Source organism: Mesoplodon densirostris, chromosome 2 (genome assembly GCF_025265405.1).
Source record: "Mesoplodon densirostris isolate mMesDen1 chromosome 2, mMesDen1 primary haplotype, whole genome shotgun sequence".
NCBI lineage: Eukaryota > Metazoa > Chordata > Mammalia > Artiodactyla > Ziphiidae > Mesoplodon > Mesoplodon densirostris.
This window is the reverse complement of record NC_082662.1, coordinates 120,665,576-120,679,976: the sequence shown is the minus strand read 5'-3', so window position 1 is coordinate 120,679,976 and position 14,401 is coordinate 120,665,576. Positions and strand designations below refer to the sequence as shown.

The 14,401-nt window shown below is 47.4% G+C and overlaps 1 protein-coding gene across 5 annotated transcripts; it reads right to left on the bottom strand.

Annotated features, from left to right (window-relative positions):
- Window positions 1–8,028: 8,028 nt before the first annotated feature.
- On the bottom strand, window positions 8,029–13,293 carry FCRLB (Fc receptor like B). Of its 5 annotated transcripts, none has more exons than XM_060088357.1 (6): window positions 13,263–13,293; window positions 12,895–12,915; window positions 12,306–12,560; window positions 10,460–10,726; window positions 9,514–9,804; window positions 8,029–9,208 (listed from the first exon to the last, which is right to left on the bottom strand). In XM_060088357.1, exons 1-6 carry the CDS (start codon window positions 13,291–13,293, stop codon window positions 8,793–8,795), a joined length of 1,281 nt encoding a protein of 426 aa, XP_059944340.1. In that variant the 3' UTR covers window positions 8,029–8,792. The 5 variants fall into 5 exon arrangements, with proteins under 5 accessions (XP_059944340.1, XP_059944341.1, XP_059944342.1 ...); XM_060088358.1 differs by having other exon boundaries at window positions 8,944–9,208; window positions 9,514–9,659; XM_060088360.1 differs by having other exon boundaries at window positions 9,046–9,208; window positions 9,514–9,700.
- Between the last annotated feature and the right edge of the window lie 1,108 nt (window positions 13,294–14,401).

Here is a 14,401-nt window from a genome sequence, read left to right as displayed (position 1 = left end):
CCCCCACCACTAACAAGTCATTTAGTCTCTGCGTCTCCATCTCCTGATCTCTAAAATTAACAAGTTGGACTAAATCTCTAGGTCCTTTACAGCAGTAAAAGCCTAGGTAGGACTCACCCCTTTATTGTCTGTGGAGGTGGGGTGAACATCCACTTCATTACCTCTCAAGTGCCTTCCTGAACTGCAGAGCCTGGAAAGCTAAAAGGGACTGAGACTCCCTTGCAGCTAGGTACAGGGTGTAACTTAGGTCTGGCCACTCAGAAGCCCTTGGACAACATATGGAAGGTGAAAGTGAGGCAGAGGCTATACTTGTGCAGCCTTTGTTGCTTCCGGAACCAGTTTGAGGAAGCTGTTGGTTTTCTCTGCAGTAGCAATAGCAGCAATCCCAGTGTCCAGGCACTAGCTCTGTGGTGCTGAGATGAGAGGCAGGACCTGAGCATCCATTTCTTGGACTATAGCAGACAGGATATGTTGAAAGCACAATTCATGGCATGATCAAAATGTACCTTTTTTTTTTAACATCTCTATTGGAGTATAATTGCTTTACAGTGTTGTGTTAGTTTCTTATTTATAACAAAGTGAATCAGCTAGACATATACATATATCCGCATATCCCTCCCTCTTGCGTCTCCCTGCCACCCTCCCTATTCCACCCCTCTAGGTGGTCACAAAGCACCTAGCTGATCTCCCTGTGCTATGCAGCTGCTTCCCACTAGCTATCTATTTTACATTTGGTAGTGTATATATGTCCATGCCACTCTCTCACTTCGTCCCAGCCTCCCCTCCCCACCTCCCCGTGTCCTCAAGACCATTCTCTACGTCTGCATCTTTATTCCTTTCCTGCCTCTAGTTTCTTCAGAACCATTTGTTTAAAAATTCCATATATATGTGTTAGCATATGGTATTTGTTTTTCTCTTTCTGACTTGCTTCACTCTGTATGACAGGCTCTACGTCCATCCACCTCTCTACAAATAACTCAATTTCGTTTCTTTTTATGGCTGAGTAATATTCCATTGTATATATGTGCCACATCTTCTTTATCCATTCATCTGTCAATGGACACTTAGATTGTTTCCATGTCCTGGCTATTGTAAATAGTGCTGAAATGAACATTGAAGATGCACCTTTTTAAAAAAATTTTTTTGGTCTTGCCACGTGACATCTTAGTTCCCTGAGCAGGGACTGAACATGGGCCCCCTGCAGTGGAGGTCCTAACCACTGGACCACCAGAGAATTCCCCCAAATGCAGCTTTTTTAATCTTCTATAGTCCATTTAAAATTCATTCAGTGGGGTAATCCCCTGCTCCCCTTGCTTCTCAAAGTGTGACCCAAAATGCCAGCACTGGCATCAATTGGGAACTTGTTAGAAATGCAGATTCTCAGGCCCCACCCCAGACCCACTGAATCACAATCTGCATTTGCAGAAGAGCCCGGGGTGATTCATGTGTACCTTAAATTCTGAGCCAATCCCTGCTTTTTGTGCTTCTTTTGATAATGGATAGTCTTTTAACAACTTTAGGTCACAAGCATAGTTTCAATTTATGAATTAGAGTGCCCAGTCCTAGATGTTAATCAGACCTTCAATCTTAATTCAGAGATAACTCTTTGCCCTCCTACTTACTCAGTTTAGGTCCTGACTTGGGAAAGGAGCTTGACTGGTTTCTCTCTCTCTCTCTCTCTTTCTCTCTCCATACCTCCTGCCTCTCTCCTCAGTGTCTGTTTCCTTTTCACCTCACCTAGGCCAAAGTAGCAGAGAATAGGGAAGGGAGGGAGGATAGATAAGGAAATAGAAAGTTCTTTGGCTGGGCAGCTTCCTGCTGTCTCAGCTTGGAGGTGACTGGCCAATTCTTTCTCCCATGGGCACTTTTGTGGACTTTTTAGAGGTGTTTGTTTGGGGGGACTGCCCTCCTCTATTCAAGGCAGATGCATCTTTCTTCCAGGAGTGCACTTGCGGGGCTTCCCTGGTGGCGCAGTGGTTGAGGGTTCGCCTACCGATGCAGGGGACGCGGGTTCGTGTCCCGATCCCGGAGGATCCCACATGCCGCGGAGCGGCTGGGCCCGCGGGCCATGGCCGCGGAGCCTGTGCTCCGCAACGGGAGGGGCCACAGCAGTGAGAGGCCCGCGTACAGCCAAAAAAAAAAAGGAGTGCACTTGCACCTCTTTCCTCAACCCCTAAGAATCTAGATTCACCTCCAGCTTTTTGGTGCTTATTTCAACCCCTCATTATTGTACGGGAACCCATGCCAGCTCTCTGTCTTTCATGGATTATGGAAATACATACACACATGGCTTTGCCCCAGCAACTTCTGTAGTGCAGAATCCCAAAACGGGCTCTCCCATCCTACAGCCACAATTCACCTTAGCTTTCTCAGGGGTGAGTCAGGCCTAGATCCCTGTGTTTCCCTACTGTGGGCAACACATTTCAGACCTCTCTGGGTGAGTTCATGGGCATCTCCCTTATTAGGCTTGATGAGGAGAGGGTAAACTTTCCAGAACTCCCCACTGTGAGTAAGAATTGTGATGGCGACTATTCACATGGCAAAGAAACCTTGACAGACCTTCTCTCTTCTCCATACTCTGACCCCTTTTTATCTCCTTGATGTGATTTCAGAGTCCAAAAGTCAGGGAACAGATCCTTAACCATTTCCTTTGTAAATTCTGGGTATGATCCGGCTTCAGAATTCCATGTCTCTTGTATCATGAAATATCACTTTTGACATCCTGTCACAAGTGCAATTGCTTAATTGTAAAAAATAAAAATAAAATTCTGCCTTCCTGCCTCATTCTCCCTGGACACACCCACTTGAGAAACAGCATTCTGTTGTGGGTCCCACATTTTAAACCAAATATAGAGCAATTGGAGATGTGCTCAGAAAAGCCAGGATGAGGACTTTCTGGTGGCACAGTGGTTGGGAATCCGCCCGCCAATGCATGGGACACGGGTTCGAGACCTGGTCCAGGAAGATCCCACATGGTGTGGAGCAACTAAGCCCATGCGCCACAACTACTGAGCTTGTGCGCCTAGAGCCCGTGTTCCACAACAAGAGAAGCCACCGCAATGAGAAGCTCACGCACCCACGCACTGCAACGAAGAGCAGCCCCTGCTCGCCACAACTAGAGAAAGCCCGCCCAGCAACGAAGACCCAACGCAGCCAAACATAAATAAATAAATTAATTTAAAAAGAAAAAAAAAGAACTCTGAATATTAAAAAAAAAAAAAGGAAGGGCTTCCCTGGTGGCGCAGTGGTTGAGAGTCCGCCTGCCGATGCACGGGACACAGGTTCATGCCCCGGTCTGGGAAGATCCCACTGCCGCGGAGCAGCTGGGCCCGTGAGCAATGGCCGCTGAGCCTGCGCGTCCAGAGCCTGTGCTCCGCAACAGGAGAGGCCACGGCAGTGAGAGGCCCTCGTACCGCAAAAAAAAAAAAAAGAAAGAAAGAAAGAAAAAAGAAAGAAAAGCCAGGATGGAGAAGGAACTCAAAATTAGGAACAGTTGAAAACACTGAAACAAAGTCTATCTTTAAGAAAACTGAGCATAACCTAAAGAAAACTAAGCATAACCCAAGCAATGTCTTTAAACATCTAAAGCCCTGACAAGAGGACCAGGAATTAGATCTGCTCTGTGTAACCCTAGGAGGCACAATGAGTAGAAGCTATAACAAAATCATTTTGCTCTTTATCCATAGGAAGAATTTTCTAATTACCAGAGCTATCCTGAGATAGAGTGGGCTGTCCTTGGGAGGTAATAAGGACCACATCCTCACAAAAAGTCAAGCGTGGCCACATGGCAGAAGTTTAGAAGGTTTCAATAAGTGGTTTCTTGGTTGAACTAAACAGGCTTTAAATTCCTTTCAGATTTTTGAGAACCTCCACTTCAACTCAAAAGAAGTCCACCTTTAGTCTCAGGCTACATGTAGTATCATATGTAACTTTTTTTCTAGACATTTTAAAATTTGCTTTCCTAGATTTGCTTTTAGGGTGCATTTCGTATTTTATTAATTCTAAGAAATAATTTTCTTCAAACTACATTTAACATCTTTGAAACCACGATGCATCTTATAATTGTTGTCTTGTCATAGTTTTCATTGCTTAAAGCAAGCATGAACATTAAAGTACTGGCATCAAAATTTAAGAATGGGTGTGAGCATATTGGGAGAAATTTCTAGAGATGAAGGTGAAATATTCATAGGTTGTGAGGAGAAGTGGAGTGAGTGGTGAAGCAGACATGTTTAGCAACATTCCTGAAGTAGAAGTTAAAAGTAAGCTAACTCCAGATAATTGCAAAACCATCCTAAAAGTCTGGCAACGATAACTTACTCTTGTTATGGCTTCTTTTAAGAAACGCTGCATTACTAATGCTCTTCACAGGAAAGACTATGTTACAAGAATGGGAAAACACAGACTTGGCTAAATCTGAGTGGAAAAGTGTTTCAGAAAAGTCAGACTCTGAAAGTGAAATAGTTTTAGGAATACCTTACCCAATTTATTTCCCTTATGGTGTCCTTTTTTATGAATATTTAGAGTGATTCTGATTTTTTAATTTTCTGTTTCTAATTAAACCTAAAAGACATCGTGTGGCTACTTGGCCACAATTTCCTTTCTTTGTGTTCTCTTTAATGGTGCAACCTACAGTCAACATCATTTTAGATTCAGTGAATTACAGTCATAATAACAATTTACTGCTTCTACCAAGTATGTTACTTGCATAATCTCTTTTAATCCTTCTAGCAGTTCTGTAAGGAAGATACTATTATAATTATGCCTTGCAGATGAGGAAACACAACTTCAGAGACAGAGTATCTTGTCCAAGGCTATACAGCTGGTAAGTAGTAAAAGTGATGTTTGAACCCAAGTCTATTAACTGCTTAGCCAGGGTTCTTAATTTCTATACTCTGTCACCTCTAGGTCCAAAGCTAATTAGCTTGGCTATTACAAATTAACACGCTACATGAAGAGCATATTAACTGTAAAGAAATGGGGGAGTGGTCATTTCCCACATCACTGTAATGAGATGGCTCCTCTGAACTGAAAAAGGCTAACGTGTACTATACCAATTCTTCAGCCTCAGATGTTAGCTGAATCAGGGATGTACAGTTACATGAGGCCTCGTTATAATTAGAATGTCAAGCATTGAAACCAATTATCTTTGCAGGTATAATGACTGGGGAATAAACTAAACCAATATGGGCAAACTGTAGTACATGTTGGGAATTTGGTGAAGAACCAGGATGACCTGGCTTGGAATAAGAGCTCTACTTGGCAGAAAGTTCTCATTTAATAAGGAAATATAGACAGGAGTACATTTCTCTTAGTTAACTGCAGACCAGCTAACAAGAATTCAGAAGACGGATGGGTTAGGATTACAAACAGGGATATTGACTCTGGAAGGACTGTACTGCTGGGCTGTTGTACAACACAAGGTTAGTAATGTTACCAAGATCCAACTGGAGGAATTCAATAGCAGATAAAGAGTCAAGAGGTTCTCTGGGTCTAATTAAGAAATATGTAAGTATGATGATGTGCTATCCTGACTAGGGTAAGAGAAACAAGCTCTCTCATGCATAATTTGAAAATATCTATTAAAATGAAAAAAGACTCACATTCTTTGATTCAGCAATTCTACTTAAGTCTAGGAGTTTATCCCACAGATATGTTCAAATATGTGCATAAAGATATAGGTGTAAGAATATTAATTGCAGCATAATTTAAAACAGCAAAACTTTAAAAATAATCTAAGAGCTCATCAGTAGGGACTGGCAAATGTCATCTCTCTCTCTGGTAAGTGATTTGTGAACCTCCACAGTGAACTTAATGCTCCTCCTCTGTGCTTTTAAGCACCTTAGCATCCCATGTCTTAAAACCTCTAGTAATGAAAAAGTCTGTTTATTTGTCTGTCTCTCTCTGTAAGGGTACTCTTATTTCCCTCTTTTGACAAATGAGAGATCTTGAACTCAGAAGGCGTGTGCAGCCCACTCCCCACCAATAGAGGTTGAGGCCAAAGTATATGTAAAGGCATGAAAGAGGCTGGTGTGCTGGGGAAAGAGCAAGTGGTCAGTGTGACTGCTCTATATGTCATGATAGGGAGTTTGGACTTTAACCTAGAGGATTTGATTCACTCTTTTATGGAAAAAGTCATAAGTGTAGAACCCAAAGAGTTGAGTTCCTTCTTTCCATAGAGTTAAGTCCAGATAAGAAACTTAGACTCAGGGAGGACAGAATGAGAGAGTAAAGCTGAGATCCAAATTAAACTTGCCAGAACCCTTTCTGCTCTCTGGTGGAGGACATTTGGGTTCCTTGCCTGGTATCTGGTATGGACTCCCACAGGTTTAGGGTCGAGGTCTGAGTCTGAGACACAGAAGTGATCAGCGAACCAGAGAGAAGCAGCTTCCTCCCCAGGCTTCTCCAGCATTTTGTTGCTACCCTTGCTGCTTGGGAATGAGCCTGAGATTCTCCTTAGGCAGCCTGGGCTAGCCCAATGTTTCCCTAAATGCATGTTGGAACCTGAAACAGAAGCTGGATGAGGACTTTTTTTTTCCCCCCAGAGGAGCATGGCCAGTAAGCTGCCTGTCTGATATCTCTTGATATTTCCTTAGTGCAGGTCTTCCCGGGAGATCATGAACAGGTATTGTAGGGGAAGATCAACGAGAGCTGGGGGGCTTAAAGACAGTGCAGACTGGAGGGCATAAAACTCACCCTTTCCCCTGCCACACACACATCATTTAACCCATAAGTTCTTATTCTTCCCCACTCCCCATATCCCTAGCCCTAAATGGAGGTATGTGGCAGGACAGGAAGAAAGATATTGTGGCTGCTAACAAGGTGTGAATGAGCAGATACTGAAGAGATAAAACTCTCTTTTGAATGGCTATTTCACTCTTTTGCTCTCTTAAAAAATGATCAACTGAGTTTTTAAATTAATTTTTATTGGAGTATAGTTTCTTTACAATGTTGTGTTAATTTCTGCCGTGCAGCAAAGTGAATCAGTTATACGTATCAACTGATTTTTTTTTAATGACTCGATTCTTTGATTACCTAGACTCTTGATACTAATGCTAGTCATTTCCTGTCTAGATCAGGGATGGCAGAAACTTCAGGGGCCATGGGAGTAGAGGGGGGTTAGCCAGGGAAGGCTTGCGGGGGGAGAGTTCTGAGAAGTGAGCTAAGCCTACGTTAGAAAGGTGGAAATCAGGACCACAAAGACCCTTGTAAACCAGAACCCCAGTACTGGATTATAGGGCCTGGACATACCTCCTCAGGGTTAAGCAAGTGTCCACTGAGATCAGTTTATTTGATTGCTCTTTTGTAATTTTAAATTAGCTTCTCCTCCAGTAAGGCTTATTGATGCCCTGAATAAGGAATGCTTCCAAATATCCATCCCAAATATCCAACAGGTTAAAGAACCTCTTAACAAGACTTTCATGTTCTGATCCCTTCCTACTTCCCCATGTTCATCTCCTGCCACCTTCTCCCTAAAACACACCCCCCACACACACACACATGCATAAATACACATAATTCTCCAACCATTTTCAATTATTTGCAGCTCTACAAACACACCATGGTCTTTTATGTCTCTTTGCCTTTGCACCCTCAGCCTGCATGCCCTGACCCTCAATCTTTTCACATCTCTACTTGGTGAAATCTTGCTCTTCCTTCAAGATTCAATTTCCTCCTCTGAATTCCCAGTGTTTCATAGAGCACTTATCACATTGCACTGTAATTTATGTATGTATCCACCTGCCTTTCTCTTTTTTATAATTTCAGTGACTTTGCAGTAATAACATGGTGAAGATAATACCAAGAAGAAAAGGATTAACCAATTCTGGTTAACTGTTCAAAAAGAAATGGGAAATTGCATTATAACTGAATATGTATCAAGTAGAAGGATGGGAGGGTAGAGTTGTTATCAGTTCTAAGCCTTAGCAGTAAAGGTTAACTGATGAAGGGTAAGGACCCAATGAGAAATAAACCTCCTGGGAATAATTCACACCAGACTTGCAGAAAACCAATAGTTTTAGTAGGCAGATGAGGGACTTATAAAATTGAATTGTATGTTAGTGTTGGAATGGCTCTTAGGGAGGTAAGAACCTGCTAAAAACTAGAATTCAGCAATTTTGAGAATTTGTCTTAAACTGTCTTCAGAGATTTCTCGATGCTAATAGTACCACTTGTTTAGTTAGGCTAAAGTGAGCATGGCCTGCCTGCTGCCACCAGAGCCCATCAGCCTGTCTAGCTATGTTGGTGCAGGAGGTGCATCTGGGTGAGTCTAACAGACTCGGAGCTGACCCTTATAACCTGGAATGGAGGTCCACACGAGTCCCTTTCCCTCTCTAAAACTAGCCCAGGACTTTGAAGGTATACACTCATCAGAAACAGAAATGACAGTCTTTTAAAATTTAACATTAAAGTCATGATGAATAATCACAACTTGACCCTTAAATGTTCCAAAGAGCTTAGTACCAAATAACCTTAAGAACCAAAACATTGCCTGTGCTGAAATACATGTTGGGTGGATTTATATGAAAAGCTAAGGATGACTAAATTCAACTTCGTAAATAACAGGTTTCTCCTTCTTACTGAAATCTGTGAGGGGAAGGAAGCCATCAGAGGGAAGGCCTTGTGGTTACAAGGATGTGCTGTGTTAGACTGACATGGCAGCCACCACACTTGATAAGCCACAGTAAGACAGAGGGATGCAAACAGTGATGTCTTTGTAGGGTCTCCACGTGATGGGAAGCAGGAGAGACCAGGGATGGATACGCCTGGAGAGGGGGCAGTAGCCACCCCCTCCCTCAGCTCTCCACAGCAGTGGTCTCAGGGGTTCCCTGACTCACAGCAAAGTGGGAAGCGGGGGTCTCGAGTGTGTCCCTGTGCTCTGGTAAGGCCTGTGGCTCCTTTAATTCCAGGACCACCCGGCTGAGAAGGCCTTTAAGCAGCTGCATTTCTCGGAGCAGAAGGTCCACGTCGGGTTTTAGGGCTCCAGTGGTTTGTTCCAAGGGGGTCAGCGGAGCGCAGGCCGGTGGCCCAGCAGTGGGGGCTCCGCCCGCGGGAAACAGCAGCCCGGCTGAGGTGGTGTTAGGGACAGAGGTGACCGACGGGACCGATCTAGACAGCGGGGGCTTTCTGAAGGAAAGCGGCTTGTTACCGGGCGCCAAAGCCGCGGCCTGTGGGACCGGGACGGTGGTGGACGCCACGTCCAGGGGAGAACCTGTGAACGCAACACACAAAGAACCGCACGGCTGAAATCCTTCTCCCAAGGGCTGCGGGGTAAGGAGGGGGCAAGGGATGGGGGTGGTGGGCGTGGGAGAGAAGCGCCGGGCCGGGGAGGGGAGTTAGGAGAGTGAGGAGGGTGGGAACAGAGGTGGAGAGGAGGGAAGGAAGGGGGAGGCGGGCGGAGATAGGGGATGGACCTGGAAGGCGCGGGGAGAAGCGGGGGCCGGCGAGACAGTTGGTCCAGATGGGCGGACGTGGGGCTACCCGCCCGGGTGGGCTTCCGGAAGGGCAGTCACTCACCCCGCCCCGGAAGCTGCAGCCAAGGGCTGCGTTTCCGAACGCTGCGGCTGGCGGTAGCAACCTCGCACCAATGCGATTCCAGCTCCTCGACTTCCGGCTCGGGGACGGTGTACTCGGCGCCCCAGTCGAAGCGGCGCACGGCGCGACTGTACTTGTAGAAGGCGAACTGCAGCGGCGTGTCGCGCTTCTGAGGGTGCAGGAGCGTCTCGCACCGCAAGACCACTCCGCCGAGGGCCGCGCCGCGAGCCTCCACCCGGCCCATCACCCTCAGCACCGGCGCCTGGAACAGCTCTGCGGAGAGGAGGCCCAGTGGCTAAGGATGCACTTTAGGCCGGCGCAAGGGTCCCAGGGAACCAGGTCCGGCTGGTCCACGGTCGCACGACCCCTCTCCCGGTTTCCCACAAGGGCCCGTAGCTGACCAGGGAGGAGGCTGTGTACACGTGGAGGGAGGACAGTCTTTTGAAATGTGGGGAACGAGTCCATGAGGGAGGGGAGAGCTTGAAAGGAGGCGGGACCAGGTATGACGCTTCGTGTCACCTCCCGACTGACACCCAACTCGGGTTCTCCAGCCTAGAAGGGGGTCGCTGTGCCTGCTTCGCAAGACGCTCAGGAGCAGTCCCCTCGCCCCAGTCCCACAGTGATCCCACCTACTGCTGCTGTCTTTCTGGCTGGGGCTGCGGAGAGAGCTGCCCCCAATATGGGGGTCTGTACCCGGAGTAAGAACCTGGATGTGTATCGGGGAGAAGGGACACCTGCCCCCACGCAGGCTACAGGTCAAAGGCGACTTCACTGAGGAGGAGGAGAGGAAAACGTGTACTTGGTCCCGCAGAGAAATCCGCCATGTGCCAGCTACTGTAACCTCCGCCCCTCCTTTCCCCGCCTGGTTTCTGTCCCAGAATTTCCCAGGGCTCGTTTGCCTCCCTCCCCGGCCCCAAGTCTCCCCCACCTTGCACGGTCACGGCCACCTTGGCGGAGAACATGGGCGCGCTCTCCACCGGGATGCGCATGGTGCCGGAGCACTGGTAGCTCCCGCTATCGCTGGCGCGCGCCTGGGGCACCGTGTAGTTGGCGCTGGAGTGGAAGTAGCGCACGGGTTGGCCATCGTGGTAGTAGTGAAGTTTGTAGACGACCTTGTCGTACCAACCGCGGCAGCGCATGACCAGCGGCTCGCCCTCGAACACCGCAGCATAGGGTACTTGCAGGATCAGCCAGTCTACGACAGTTAGCACAGACAGACTCCAAGAGAAAGTCCATCCCTTGGGGTCTCCCATACTTCTCCGCCTCCCTGCTCCCCCCCCCTCCTTCCCCTTTCTCCTCACCAACTCCCTCCCCCCTTACTGGGCACCCCAGGAGCCTCAGAACAAGAAGCATCAGAAGGTGAGTGGGAAGGAAAGGGGAAGGCCAGCCTTTTATTAGTACTAAGAAGACAAAGATGCCTGAGACTTGGTTCCAGCCTCAAAGAGTCATGCCCATCAGAGTCCAGTTTAAACTCCTTAGGATGGTATCAGGGCCTTCCTGACCTGGCCCCCGCCTACCTTTTCAGCACCATCTCAGGATTCTCCCCTGCCCCGTGTCTCCTTTTCTCTCTCCACCTTCCATTCCTAATGCAGGCTAAGTCCGTGCATACTGGACTGCTGGGAGAACTGGCCCTGCTCTGAGCCCAGAGGCTTTGTACCTGCCAAGAAGACCCCTTCACCTGCTGTAGTTGAGGCCTACTTATCCTGCAGATCTGGGCTTAGATCCTGTCTCCTTGAGAAAACTTACCTGACCCCACCCCCAGACTTAGGCACCTCCCCCAGCACCCTTATTTACCTGATCACCATCATCATCATAGCCAACACTTACATAGCCCTAGTGTCTGCTAGATGCCACTTTAGGTGTTTCACATCGAGAAAGAATTCCACAAGTGATAGCCACAATCTCTGTGTTACTCACAGTTCTGCAAGCAGTGACTACCGTCTATCATATTCAATATGTTATCTGTACTCGCTATCAATTTCCAAACAAGAAACCACAGAGTATGGATGTGAAGTATAAGTGCTAATCTGAACACTGAGTGATGATCTTTAAATTCTGAATACAAAATATAGCCTACCAGGCTAAAATGGCATAATATTCCCTACAAAGTAGCCAATCCTGTGCCCTAATGAACAAATGACTGTTATTTCTCTTATCCTGTTTGGAAATCCTTTATCCCCCAGGGAATTAGTTTCTTAATTGACTCTTATGTACACATGTGTACATGTCTATAATAAAATTCTGCTGAAGTGCTTTCTTCATCTTTTTTCTTTGAAAACCTATCATAATTTATTTTTAATCTTCACAACAACCAAAGAAATAGATACTATCATTGGCCATATTTTAGTGGTGGGAGGCACAGAGAAGCATCACACTGGTCAAGCAGGAGTAATTCCCCCAGCTGCATGCAGCCTGCCCAGGGACCCTCACTTTTCCTGCTTTGCTTTGCCCTTTCTCTCCCTACCCAACCCCCCTCCTCAAGTTCTCTATTCAATATACCAGGTCCTTGGAGCCTCTTCTCTTCTGAGCTACTAAATGAACAGAAATAATTATTTAGTGTCCATTGTGGCAGGATGGTAAGGGGACCTTTGGGGCCACACAAGACTTACTGCATCTCTCACATAGTGCCAAGCAGGTCCCTGCCTGCCCCCAGAGACTCAATATAACCCCCTCCTTCCTGCCCCAATGGGAGTGGCCCAGTGTCCTCCCCCACAGGAGGGCCATCACTACCAGAGGACATGTGTGCTGCCCCTCCCCCATGCTCAAACACTCACCATTGGATACAGAGAGGTGGATGGGGTCACTGACAGGTGCTCCCCGTGTCTGGCATCGATACACCCCTGGTGTCTGCACCTCGATGCTCTTCTTGTGAGAGGGCAGGAGTAGGTGGCCCAAATACCAGAGAGTGCTGATGGGTCGGAGCTCCAGGAGCAGAGGGTGGTACCCATCACACCGCAAGGTTACCCTTTCCCCCTTGAAGATTGTGGTCCAGGGTGGGTGTAGAGACAATATGGGCTTCTCCAGAGTAGCTGGGAGGGTGGGGTATGGGAGGGGGTAATGTGAAAGAGAGAATCAAGGTGAGGTGCCCAAAGATGAGGTCTGAGGTTGGGAAATCTCAGAAAACGCTAGCTTCTAGGACCCATCCCTGTGAGAGGAGAGACCACATTGGGCTACAAACTAGTCTGGTCAGCACCATTTCTAAGTGCCAGTGCCTACAGGCAAACTGAGTCACTGGGACTGAAGAGCCATGAGAAGAGTCACTACGCCAGAACAGCTAAGAAGTGGGGAGTACCCAACCAGGTCACTTAGGATGGTTGGAGTGGAAGTTATAGAAAATTTGGATGAAGGATGTGTAAGACTCACCAGCTTGCCCACTGCTTGGAACTGCAAAACAAGAAATGAAAGAAGCAAGAAGAAGGAGAATGTTGGAGATAAGAGGAAAGAAAGGGACTCTCTTGACCATAGGAAGGATTCAACACGTCTCAAGACCTGTTTTTCTTCTGCCTTTATTTCTCTCAGCTCTCAGCCCCTTCCTCTTTGCGTCTCCAAAAATAGATAACGAATCGAGGATTGAATATTCCCCCAACACACACACACACACACACACACACACACACACACAGACACACACACACACACACAGAGAGAGAGAGAGAGAGAGAAATACCCTGGCCCCCACTCTTCCCCACACCCAAAGTCCTTATGCCGCTGTTACCTCATTGAGGACTCACCCAGGAGCAGGAGGGCTGTCAGTTCCCACATGATGGATCTGGCAGCAGCAGCTGCAGACCAGTGGGGATGCACTGGCCTGGGATGGGGGAAGAGAGAGAGAGAAGATGGCCAGTGCTGACCACTGAGTACTTGGAGACACTGCTGCTTCTCCCACCCATTTCTAATTCCTGAAGACGGTGGACTGGAGAGAGCAGGAGACAGGCTGGATAGTGTCAACTCTCAGGTGTCCCAAGCACCAAACATTGTCCCACCTACAGCCCCTGAAGCCACCTCACATCTCAGGCCAGCCCCAACTCCTGTAGAGAAGGCCTGCTGAGCAGAGTCTGTGCCCTTTTCAGCCCACGAAAGCCACACAGAATCCCAGACTCTGGCAGGTGACCCTGCCACCTTCAGGCTCCCCAAAACATCCCACTCCCATCCCACCTCCTCCCCATCCTCCAGCAGGCTCCATAAGCCTCAATTGAGAAAGACATCTTCATGTCCTTGAGGTCTACCCAGGATGTTTATTCTGCTCACTTCCTGGTGACAGACATTGGTGTGAGGCCTAGTGAGGTTGACACTGGATTGTGTGCACCCAGCATTCACATCCTCCCATGGGTTAATAGACAGGAAAGCATGACTCACCAACCACCTTCTCTGTCACTGTCTTACAGTGTCACAGTCAAGAATAGAAATGTTATGTTTCCCCCTTCTCCCTTCCTGAAACCTTAAACCTTTAGAAATTAGAAAACACTTCTTTCCTACCCATCGCAATGCTCTCACCCTATAGCATCTCCACTCACTTGTGCCTTCCTTCCTTTCATCTGTCCCCAACCATGCCCCAGTTCTAATAGTCCTTACCTGTGTTAGAGAAGTCACTGCATCAGCTCCTTAGAAGCTTTTCAGAACCGTCTTCCCAACTGTACTACTTGTGCTTTCCAAGCCATGTGATCATACCCTGAGCAATGGGGAACCTGAATTCTCCTGTAAATACTTAATGAATTTTTCAACCTGATAGTATGTCTCCTTGGACCGTCTTCTGTCCTCACCCGTGGCTGTTTAATACTGGGGCATCTCCTTCCCTTGGAGCTCTGGCAGGAAGGAGATCGACTATCAGACCCTGTCAACTCTCTTAAAGACAGTCCCTTCCCCTCTTCCT